This window comes from Amphibalanus amphitrite, unplaced genomic scaffold (genome assembly GCF_019059575.1).
Source record: "Amphibalanus amphitrite isolate SeventyFive unplaced genomic scaffold, NRLGWU_Aamphi_draft 000298F_arrow, whole genome shotgun sequence".
NCBI lineage: Eukaryota > Metazoa > Arthropoda > Thecostraca > Balanomorpha > Balanidae > Amphibalanus > Amphibalanus amphitrite.
In genome coordinates, this window is record NW_024881793.1 from 635,846 (window position 1) to 648,815 (window position 12,970).

Here is a 12,970-nt window from a genome sequence, read left to right on the forward strand (position 1 = left end):
AATATTTGAGATATATCGATTTTAGTGATGTAACTACATGGCGTTTTTAGTCAAAAAGTGGTAAATGTTTAAAAATCGCCAAAAATCAGGGTTTAAAGCAAATTGCAAATTAAGGACATGAATAGACGCAACTCAACGAGTTCTTTAAAATGGTTTTCTCGGATTTTCCATAAAATGCGTTTTTCACCCCTAAAAATTCAAAAAACTACATTTTTCGGAAAACAGCTAATAAAATCCAAAATTTTGAGAATTTCCAAAAAACCGGAATATATGTTATAGAGCTCTATTAGAACATTAGATGTCCCAAATTTCAACTTTTATCTTGATTTTTGACCCCCAAATTGTAAAAATAGCTCCAACATGCATAGGGCATGGTGACGTCATAAGCATTTTCGTGAATTAGAGGCACTTTTGAACATCGCATGTGAAAACAAATGGCACCAATAGATTCCTGGGACAAAGCTCGTCTAGAAAAAAAAACATTTTTATGTCAAAAATAAAAAGTTGAAAAATTGACCTTTTTTCTCAGCCCTCGTTTAGTTATGTATGGTATAAACGAATTTTTATGCTTTCAATGCACACTTATCACCAGCACAGTGACTTGGGGTCACATATAATCATTACCATCGGATTCGGCGTGAAAAATAAGCCATAAAACATGTGTCGCACGCCCATGTAGCAGAAAGTGAAAACCGTGACCTTTCGTGACCTGACCTGACCTTGACCCGTACTTAGTATGACCCCTATACGCACATGGTACCTTCACTAGGCCTTTGAGGTCATTTTTGGTGAGTTTCGAGCAGCAGCTATCGATTCCGCTGTCCGTAAGCCTAATCATGCAAAACCCCAGAATTTGACCTTTGACCTGATCTTGACCCGAAAGTTGACCTCAATTTCAAAATCTTAAGAGTGCTTTGGGAAGGTCTCGTACAGACCTTTCGAACGCCGCCTCGCGGGGCTCGATGCGACCATTGGTTCTCGAGATAACAGGGGGACCCCCCCCCCAGGCTGTCGTGGGTACGGAAATAGCCCAGGCGGTACCGGGTTAGGCAAATATTAACGAGTGTGTATACCAAAAATGAGCCTGGTCGCCGTGGTCGGAGTTGGACTTGTAACCCGGCAGCAAGAACCCAAATTGGGAACAAGCCAAAACGTTGAAATTTTTTACTTTGACCTGACCTGTGACGTCAACGGTGACCTGGAGGTCAATGAAATTAGATTTCGCTCGACGCTTTGTTTGACCCGCGCCCCACTGCACTGGGGTCTGCGTATAACACGCCCTACTGGGGGGGGGGAGGGGGGGCTCTTCATAGCCCCCCTCCTAACTCCGAAACTACTGGGCCGATCGTCAAAATTCAAACGGTGTCTGATAGCCCCGGAAGAACTGTCGAGCGAAACCTAATTTCATTGACCTCGAGGTCACCGATGACGTCAAAGGTCAGGTCAAAGTAAACATTATTAGTATTTCGGCTTGTTCACATTTTGGGCTCTGGCCGCCGTCTTACAAGTCAGATCAGGCTCATTTTTGGTTTACACACTCGTGAACAGATCCTTTAGATACCCTGAGGGTACCTACCAAACTTGTACTTTGATTTTCAGGTCAGGGTCGGGTCGGGTCATCAAAGGTCACGGAAATATTATATCATGCGTCAGTCACGTGACACATGTTTTGTGGTCCATTTAGGCCATAGATTTCGAATTTGATGTCGTCGGTGTCATTCGAGGTCATTTTGAGTTGAAGTTAGCTCAGGTCAGGTCACTTTCAGGTCAAACAAGGTCAAATTTTGAAGTTAAAATTTTTCAACAAAAAAGGATGTATATATGGATGCAGTTTGAGCTCAGGATTCTGGAACACGATGGTGCTATTTATATTGGTGTACGATGCCAAATGCGTACTGAAAAGTTGATTTGAAAAATTCATAATTGTAATTTTTTTTTGCAATAATGCGTACAACTTGGCCATTTTTGAAGATATTTAGCTAAAACTTGCTAGAGTAAATTTTAAGCATGTGGTCTATCCCATAAATTCCGTTTTTTTTTTTCGAAAAGCCAAAAGTTTTTGAAAAAAGACAAGAATATAAGTTTTGAATTTATTCTATATAGGTAATTTTCAAAATTTTCAATATTTTGAAAATCCGAGATAGCAGTTTGATAGCGCAGTCTATTCTGAGTCCTCTTATGTAAAGAAATTGGATCTTGCTTAAAAACTGAGCTCTTGGGAGCGATTGCCGTGGTTCAATGTTTTGCGTCGAAATCGGCCGAACATGACGTTACTCTGACGTCATTTACGGCCGACCTATGATAGCTACGAAGCTCATATTTTGACACAAGGTGTCAAATTGATGCAGCCGAAGGTACTGAAGGGTTGGCGTCGATACTTTAAGCGGTTTGGAAGTTATTGCAGAAAAACGGGAGGGGGCTATGAATAGCCCCCCCCCCCAGAGTGGGGCGCGGGTTAAGGCTATCAGACGCCGTTTGAATTTTGACCAGTGGTTTTGAAGATAGGAGGGGAAGGTCTTTGTAGAGCTTCCCCCCAGTCAACCGCGTTATGGAAAATACCCCAGTCGTGCGCGGGTTAATGTGAATGACACTGACGGAGCACAAACCACAAAGAGTTCAATGAACTTAATTATATAACCGTGGGACAGTTTTTTAGGGGAAATTTTAAATATCGTTGAGAAACGATCCCATCTCCAGGCGATGCCCGAAGTCATGGGACGGCTTTCGCATGCCCGGAGACTCGTTTGATTGGGCACATCGCTGCACAAAGAACCATGGCTTGTTATTTCAGTGTGAAACTGCTCTTCTTCGTGACTTTTTACGGCTTATGGATCCAATTATCCAAGTTATACATACTACAGCGTACACATACCGTATGAGGCGACTCCAGTTTCATTAAAAATCATGACAACATTTTGATTTCTCCTTATAGCGAGAGACACATATAAGCCCGCGCATGACTGGAATATTTTCCATAACGCGAGTGACTGGGGGGGGGGGGGGGACCTCTACAGAGACCCTCCCCCTTCCTATTTCCGAAACTACTGGGCCGATCGTCAAAATTCAAACGCCTTCTAATAGCCCTGGAAAAAATATCGTGCAAAACCTATTTTCATTGATTTGGACGTCACAATGACGTCACAGGTCAGATCAAAGTAAAACTATTAGCATTTTGGCTTGTACACCATTTAGGCTCTGGCCGCTGGCTCACAAATCCGATCAAGCTCATTTTTGGTTTACGTACTCCTTGATATATGCCTTAGATACCCTGAGGGTACCAACCTTGTACTTCGAACTTTTAAGGTCAAAGTCAGGTCATCCTAGGCCTCGGAAGTTTTATATCATGTATCGGTCTCGTGACACATGTTTTATGGTCTATTTTACTCAAAGATTTCCGAAAAATTTCGTAGGTCCCTTTTTTGAATAATTCAAAAGATATATTTTTGTAATTGTATAAATAATTCACATAAAAACACAAGCAAAAATAAGCATAAAACATTGTTGTACTCCCCATCGGCGACCCGCCTGGCTAGGTAGGCCGGGACCGTGTCAATCCTTGACATGTGCCGTCCGTGACGTCACGTCATTTCCGGTCGACCTATGGTAGTTAGAAAGTGGATGGAAATTTGGACACAAGGTGTGAAATTGATGCCGCTGAAGAGTATCGCTAGTTTCGTGCTGATACGTTAAGCGGTTTAGAAGACATTGCAGAAAAACGGGAGGGAGGGGGTTCTGTAGAGCGCCCCCCCCCAGTCATGAGCGGGTTAAACGTGCGAAGGATGTCTGGCAGCGAAGTCGCCGTGTTTTAGCTTTTCCTGGAAAAGCGGTTAATTCTCAACGACAAAGCTAGAGTGCTCAAATGCAATGTCTCACAGTGCTGATAGTGTGGTAGTCTATAGGGTGAAGATTTAATTGATATTTTTTGACTTGTACATTTTTAACAAAGAAAACGAAAACTAAATGGGTGGATGTAAAAGTGCGGGGCTCACGGGCAAGGCACTTGTATGTTAATGCAGTATGGTTCAAAATTCATGGTGTTGTCGTAAGAAGATGTCTATTGAGACATTTTCTGACACTACCTGCACGCTTTTGATCAGTTAGCTCAATTTTTGGATCAGCAGTTACAAGATCTATAGTGACATCACTGAGCTGAATTCAGCGTGATCAAAGTCGTTCAAAGTCATTCGACGTGCCACGGAAGCAGCCCGCACACCGTCTGTGTGTCCGTGTTCCTTTGTGCCACTCTGCCGGCACATCTGTGTGCACTGCAGGGATGCACAAGTGGCATAACGTCAGGTGGGATAATGATAAATGGCCATCCTGTGATCACGTCAGCAGCGCTGCGTCCCTCCTCCGCACATGCTGTTGATAAGTACCTACCTACGAATACGGCACACTTGACCAGCAGCTGCTGCAAGCATTGCGGAAGTAACATTAGGGGAGTTTCTTCTGACCGTTCTCGCAATAACCAGCAACTTGACCTGAGGGTGTGGAATCGGTTCGTCACTGGTCTTAGGTTAACACTTCCCTACATTTTCTTTTGATAGCCATCGGATGTAAATGAGTTGATACGGTTCGACTAGAAAAACGATGATTCAATAACTCACTCCTGTTTCGGTCAACCTCTTGGCCAAAAGTTTTGCAAAAAAGAAGAGAGTTTTAGCCTTTATTCTCCATCTATTCACCGGCTGTCTTTGAAATTGACATTGTGCACCGGGCACCCATCACTGCTGCCATTGACGTTCACATACACGGAAAAAAATATTTACTCCGCTTGCTTACTTGCTGTTGGGCATAGCTCAATTACGGACAATAATTTACCATGCAATGCAAAGCAATACCTACAAATGCTGGAAAAAGTCTGCACTTTTCCTTATAACCAGCATGTCAGGCCAACAAATTTTAACTTCGAACTGTCAGAAAGGTTAATTATAACTAACGTTCCTCAACTAGTTAACAACCTTCACACATGTTTGGGCATTAGTGACCATTTAGCTGTGATATTCCAAACCCAGGATGTAGCACGACAACCAAAAGTAAAACGAAAGATAAAACAATATAATAGAGCCAATTTTGAAGATATAAATCAGCGTCTTTATCAACATTTCATACAATTTCGTGAAGAAGCACTTTCACGGACCGTTGATGAAAACTGGATTATGTTCAAAGAGGCGATAAGTAATGTAGAAAGTAGCATACCTACCCGTGCCTTTACCATTAACGGAGATCCTCCGTGGTACAGTCTTAGACTTAAACGTCTCGAAGACAAACAGAGACGGTTTCATCGAGAAGCAAAATTTTACAAATCTGCTGTTTCTCTGCAAAGGTATAGAGAAATTCGGGCGGTTGTAAAACAGGCATACAAAGAAGCAGAGTCCAATTACAAAAGTAGGCTTGGGTCGCTCTTGAAAGAAGACAATAGACATTTTTGGAAGTATGTTAAAGCAAAAAGGACTAAAAAAACGGGCATTACCTTTATTGTATCCGAGAGTGGGAACATTGTCCACAACCCGGAGGATATAGCAAGTATTCTTAACAATCAATACAAAGGGATATTTTGTGAGGAACACTGAAAACACTTTGGAAGAACGTTAAGAACGTATAGGGGTATTTAGACCCCTGTGGGGTAAAATGTTATGCCACCGTTTTTCAGAACCTCCATGGTTCTTCACGTAGACGGCTTTGCATTCTCATCAAAAGAATCCACACGATTCTTCCAAAGACTCTTATGAGGTTTAGGGTTTATAATAAGAGCGTTCTTAGCACCTAGATAAGAACCCCAAAGGGTATGTGAAGAAGTCCCTGAGGTTTATAGGGAAACCACTCTGTGTTCTGAATATCGGTTGTAGAACCCTTTCAGTTCTATTGCAATACCGCAAAATCCCCGTTCATTCGTCTATTGAACCTCCCATGCATGGCTATCGACCTGCGCCGTCACATCTGCTGCGCAAACACAGTACTTGATACACCTTAAAATGTATTACCTTCCTCTTTACTCTGAGCAATCAGCCTGCAAGTCTCCAGTCAGGAACAACCAGCCCGCAACCAGCCCATGCGATCAGCCCGCAACCAGCCCGCATTCAGTCTGCGATCAGCCCGCAATCAGCCTGCAGGAACGCTTTCCATTCGGCCGCGTCACTTGCCTTACACATCCAAGCCAAAGAACTCCAGGAGCCAAATATGAACACATTTTTAGCTTTAGCAAGTGGATGTTTTCACAAACACTGTATGTTTGCGCCATCGCCCATGTCAGCAGCCGGATGGCGATATCGCATCCTCCCAAATCACATACAGTTTCTCCTTCCACCACCAGCCTCAAGCCAGGGTTTTCGACGATGTCGACGTCTCCGCGCGGCGCGCGCCAGGACGCTCTCCTCAGACTCCAGGGCCTCAATCAGAGCGGAGATGGCCTCGTCCCCTAGAATGAAGAGTCGGGCGGATGCGTTATTCAACAGGCAGGGAGTAAAGAAACTTAGATTGACTTCAGAGACCATGAGCCTACTCCAAAAATAAAATAATGCACTTGACATATTAAGTGCAGCATAGATAAAATATTGCACTAAATCAGCACGAACATATGTTTATTAAAATCAGCCAAATTTATACCTAAATCAATTGACCCCAAAATGGCAAGCTGATTCTATTCCTGGTTTATCTTCATTTGGAAGATTTGTCTAAATACCACATGCATAATTTAAGCTATGGGGCATTTATACAACATATAAATACTTACTGCATTGATTGGTCTTGCATATGAATTGTCTTCATCCAATGCATTCACCCATGCATTTGAAGAGCGGTGTGATATTCCTTATTATGGTCAATCACAAGTAATATAAATAATACACAACACTTGACAAGCAAAAAATTAACCTTATTTCAGTTCTTCAATATTTGATTACTTGCCATTCACCCAATCTTGCACCAGCCGCTCGTCACTGCACAAAGCGTGATCCAACGCGATCGAAAAATGGCGATCGCTTCCGGTGGACGCTAGAACGTGGTACCGCGGGCGTGGTCTTGATGAAAGCCATTACACTGATTAAACCACAACCCCTTCTTCTAAAACCCGATGCAAGTTCGTGCAAAACCTTCAAAGGGTTTATCTTTCGCGCGCTTGGTGTGACGTAATATCACGTGACTAGGGAGAACGAAGAAGAACCGGTGTTGGTCGAGTTAAAGCCCCCTGGGGCCACTAAGACTGCACGCGAAGAAGCAGCACGTGTCTTCGGTTTATGTGAAACACTGTGTGTGTTCTTCATGAACCAGACGTTCTGCTTCGCCTCTAAGCCAGTTTACCGTAATACCCAAAAAACCTAAGTGTGGAATATTTTAAGATGCTTTTGCATAACGTTCTTTCAACTTGTTTTCAGTGAAGATGATACAGATACAACATCATTGAGCGATTGCACTCGCACGTCGGAGGTTATGCCGCCGGTTCTTATTAGTTATCATGGCGTCGTAGGCCTCTTACAAAATATTAAGGTCCACAAAGCGTGTGGCCCTGATGGCATTAGCGGGGCTATTCTAAAACATTGCGCAGAAGTGGTCGCAATGTACCTCAAAATGATTTTCGAACAGTCTCTTGATATGAAAGACATTCCTCACGATTGGCGTCAAGCCACAGTGCACCCAGCTTTCAAAGGGGGCAGTACCAAAGAACCTGTAAATTATCGTCCAATTTCGCTCACATGTATATGTTGTAAAATGATGGAGCGTATTTTAGTTTCCCATATTGTGATGCACCTAGATGATTTTGACCTATTCTCTGATAGTCAGCATGGATTCAGAAGACATCTTTCTTGTGAGTCACAACTGTTACTGCTTTATCAGGATATTATGTCATCCATTGACAAGAAAAAGAGTGTTGATTTGGCATTCATTGACTTCAGTAAGGCGTTTGATAGGGTTCCACATAAACATCTCTTAACTAAACTAAAAATGTATAATTTAGATGATAACGTTCTTGGCTGGATTGAAGCCTTCTTATATAATAGAACGCAGAGAGTTCTGGTTAATAATTGTTATTCTGATGTGATTAGAGTTACGTCCGGTGTCCCACAAGGGAGTGTATTGGGTCCAATATTATTTCTTTTATATATTAACGATCTTCCGGATATGATTAATTGTCAGATAAAATTATATGCAGATGATGTTGTTCTTTACACAGACATCTTAAGCAATGAAGAATGTAGTTTTTCGTTACAGGCAAATATAAATAGACTATCTCAATGGTGTTCCAAATGGAAAATGTCTATTAATGTTGGAAAGTGTGCTATCATGAGAATGACAAAGCAAAAACTTGCTGCAATGCCTAGATACTATTTGAATGGAATAGAAGTTCAGGTTGTCAATGAGTTCAAATATTTAGGCGTGCATATTTCGAATAAATGTACCTGGCAAAATCATGTACAACATGTCACTGGTAAAGCGAATCAGATGCTACGATTTATTAAGCGAAATTTCAAGGATTGCCCACAGGCTGTAAAGGAAATCATGTATTTGTCCCTTGTTAGGCCACATCTAGACTGTGCCAGCTCTGTTTGGGACCCATGGGGAGAGGGCATGAAGCATGAGCTGGAAATGGTTCAAAGGCGTGCTGCTAGATTTATACTTAATGACTACGACCGACATAGCAGTGTTACTGACATGCTGGCCACAATAGGATGGGTATCCCTAGAAAGCCGACGTAGAGAGGCGAGATTATGCTTACTGTACAAATTACACCATGGCAACATGAAAGTAGATGTTAGTAGAATTATATGTGAACCTAGCTATATATCACGGAGTGATCACCCTAAAAAGATAGAGAGACTTCCGTCGAGATTACTTCAGTACCATAACTCGTTTTTCCCAAAAACCATAAGAGAGTGGAACCAACTTTTGCCCAGCATGATGGAAGCCGAATCTGTGGAAGATTTTCGGAAAAACGTTCAAACACATGTAAATTCGGCGCAAACGTGATTGTAATTGAAATTGCTCAATGCTCATGAGTAATGCAGAATGAATCAATCTAAAATCAGTAGTAATGTGAGTAGGTATGTACTTGTGTGTATGTACTTGTGTGTATGTGCGATACTGATGTGTGTATGATGTGTGAACCAGATTTAACATCACCAGGGCCAACCGGCATTCGTGATTGTTGTAATACATGATACATGATACATGATACATGATACAAAGGTTACATATGTCTATCCGTATACTAAGATGGACCCAATGAAAATTTATCACCACTAGCCAACACGTTCGTTTCTTTCGTGGTCCTCAAAACATCCGCTTCTATTTTGTGTCCTGTAGAGTAGTGGAAACGTACGACCCGTCTCAATTGGGCACTTAGTGATTGGATCCGCTTACATCAACATTGAGCCAATGAAGTTATGGGCAAATGCACACGCAAGTGCTGATGTGGAATTGAGAGGACGAGGAAAAGACCTTCGCGAGAAGACCTATCAGGCCAACAGCTTTGAAGCTACAGAAAAATGATCAATACAGAAAAGGCGTAGAATTGACAGGGCTACAAAACGGCTGTCTTGGATGTTTGAAATTTTTGAGTTTTGACCCCCCAAAAAAAAACATTTTTTTTGGAAATATTAGCCAAAAAATCCACAAAGTTTTTGAGTTTCAAAAAAAAAAAAAACGGAATATATGTGATAGTACCTACCGTCTTCTATCTACATACCAAATTTCAGAACAATAACTCGTTTTTTTTGGCCAAGTTATAGCGAAAAAAACTGTTCAAAAATTTTGACGTCAAATTTTCAAACTCAATTTTTGGCAATTCTAGACCTCGTAGAGCAAAAAAAAGACCACCATTAGACTCCCCGTGACGAGCTGCATCGAATCGATACTCATTTAATGCTAAAATATCAACTTTGAAATTTGACCTAATTTGACCTGACCTTGACCTGACCCTCACCAAAACGTGACATAGGCTGGCCCCAAAGGCTGCCTAGCCCGCATAATCGCATTTGTCATGTAAAATGGACCATAAAAGATGCATCACGCGACACTTTCATATTGTGAACCCCGGTGACCTGACCTCGCTGTAACCTGACCTGGTATCAGTGACCTAAGATAGCAAAGTATGTGTTTGACGAACAATGTACCATCGATGGTTTTCATTAAATTACCAATTTACTCGACTTCACAACACATTTCTTGAAATGTCTCTGAACGGCGAAAATCCGACCTTTGACCTGACCTGTGACGTCATCGGTTTGACCTAGGTCAATAAAATTTTGTCACAAGGTAGTTTCCCGGTGGGGCTATCGAACGCCGTTTGAACTTTGAAAATCGGCCGGTAAATTTCCGAGATCTTAGGGGGGGGGGGGGCGAAACGGCTCCCCCTACGGGTGGTAGGGTCCGCCGATAGCCCTACGGGGCGCGGGCTACTTCGTAAATGTTCAAGTGGTTGCTAAATTCGAATTCTGCTAAAAAACTAGCCTAGGAACATGAAAAACTCGAAAAAGTGGACCAAGATCATCACGGGTCAGTGATCTGACCTGACCTTCACGTGCCCTTGAAATCCACCATAATGCATGGGACCAACATCATTTCACAACATATTTGCAAGTCAAGAACCACAAAATACAGCAATTGCGCGGATAATGTGAGCCGACATAAAGTTATGCCTTCATTATACTGATGACATTGTTCTATTCAGCCTAAAATTGCTGTTCAAGCAATCTAATCAAGCAGAGGTGATATATCGTCTGAACCAAAGCTCGTTGTAAAATTGGGAATTATCTGGTCACAGCGCCACACCTGTGACACATTTGTAGCGTCAATAAATCACCAGGCTGAAATATATGCAATGCTCAAGGGAATCTTTTTCATCTGCCGGAGATAGCTTCTCAGACACATCGCTAAGACCTTCTTGTGCTGGCTATTAGTATTGATCCGTTTTGGTCAGAGTTTTCCGGTTTGTGGTTTGCCTCTATAGGTAAAGTTTGTTATGTGTTTTGCTATAAAATATGCTATTAACTTTTAACTATGCAGTATAATCATCAAATTCAAGGTAAAATTAAGTTGCTAGTTTAAAGAGTATATTTACTACAGTGTTTTAAGCCAAGCTGCCGAAACATAGGATGTTTTTAGTATTGGTAATCCTCAGAGATGTCTGACTTCGCACGTACCTCTTATGTTACATTCCATACATACAGCTAATCAATGAAATGTTAAATATCAAGGCCAAACGAGCTCGTGTTTGAATTTCTGTGCATGACGAGAATCATATAAGGGTCTTGTCTCAGGTCTTAATACAATTCTCATCACACAAAAAACAACGCACGTCACTAAGCCCTCACCACACCCTGCCAAAGACCAAAATATGCCTCGGGGATGTAGTGGATTTGCCGGGCCGCTGTTCCTCTGGTCGTTACGCACCGAACGGCCAGATTTAACTGCTGATCCCTCGATCTCGGTCTGTGATCCCCTCGATCACGGCCCGTGATCCCCTGCCACGGACCGGGCCGTCGGCTGTTCCCCCTAATCCGCACAGGTGAGCCGGACTTTATCCGGGGGATGACGGAGGCAGCATGGACTCATGTAGTCCGCGCCCTGAGGGTAAGTGCCCCGGTCATTTATGGTAATGGAACTGGTGGTGTTACAATGAACGGGGAGCATTGCATCAGGCGGTGTGTTAGAGAACAGGATGCTGCTGCCGGAAAACCGTGGTGGTAAAACAGAGTCTTGTGCTTTCAAAGTAAAACGAAGAAGACTTATGATTTTTAGCGTTTTTTTCTTCAAAAATCCAAAACAGTCACACATTTTTACATTTGCAACACTGGCCACACTGTCACGCGTCGTATGCCCGGTGATCTTACATAAAGCAAATGCAGTTCCAGGATTGTGCTTCCATTTGTTCACATTCTGCGGCCTCCTTCATAGAAAGCGAAAAAGTTAGCGGAAACGTTACACAAAAATAAAAAAGCAATGCATGGGAATGTCGTTCGATAACCGTGCTGTTAGCGACATAGACAATTGAGATATCATTCGTTGATGATAAGAACTGTTCGATCGTTTATTTCCCTCTAGAATGATTTCTTCCATGCTTTTCATTCTTCGTTTCCTATATTTTCAAAACTTATCTCAGGGCATCTCACATACTTATAATGATAATTGCCGACTGTATTGCACCTCTGTTTGCAGAAATGGGTCACCCGGCGGCCGAGCAGGACTCTGAGAGAGCGGCCGCACTGGCGCCTCTGACCGGGCAGCCGATCAAAGAAGAACAGGGATGCCTCGCAAGTAAGGATTCTGCGATAGTCGCGGCGGCACATATGTAGTGTGTGCTAGACAGCTATACGTTTCCAGTTAGAGATGCCAAACAATTATCATAATTGGTATTAGGTGCATACCTCATGTTGAGATTTATAGCCAAAACGTTTTCGGTTCTATTTAGTCGATGAACTCCGATAAGCACCTGACAATTGTATCTATTGTGCACATGCAATATGCAACCATCCGCCCGGCTTCTAATTTACAAATGAAGGCGGTAATTATGGTTGTCGCTACCGTTACAAACTTAGTTGCGTTGTTCTCAAAGCGTTGGCGGACACAGTCAATTAGTTGCAGAAGGTTTCAAACTCAAGTTCCAACATTCTCGCAACTTCTTAACAACCGACAACTTGGGCTTTGCATTTGCAGATGAACAAATAGAATACTGCACCAAGACGATCACGAATTGGCGAAGAGTGGGATAGGTTACGTGTCACAGTGTAACGAATATGCCTCACCTAACTGATGCAAATTCACGATATGCCTTATGACCGTAATGACACACCTTCCCTTGTTCAAGGATTCACAAACAGTAAAGCTGTCAATAAAGGACGCAATCTGATAAGCTACTGGTAAGGTTTGTACTGCTTTTTCATTTGAGCTATGTGATTCATTTCGAGGAAAAGAAATCGAGGATACAAGCTGATGTGTTTGCGTAATTTTTTGAGTCATGGAACTGATGAGCAAA

At 42.4% G+C, this 12,970-nt stretch overlaps 1 protein-coding gene across 1 annotated transcript in view; it reads left to right on the forward strand.

Moving 5' to 3' along the window:
* Window positions 1-12,970, forward strand: part of LOC122387790 (battenin-like) — a 35,608-nt gene that overhangs the window by 1,291 nt on the left and 21,347 nt on the right. The window contains exons 2-3 of the mRNA XM_043378259.1: window positions 12,154-12,252; window positions 12,803-12,854. Coding sequence (XP_043234194.1) covers window positions 12,156-12,252; window positions 12,803-12,854 — 149 coding nt within the window. The 5' untranslated portion in view covers window positions 12,154-12,155. The remainder of the gene's footprint in view (window positions 1-12,153; window positions 12,253-12,802; window positions 12,855-12,970) is intronic.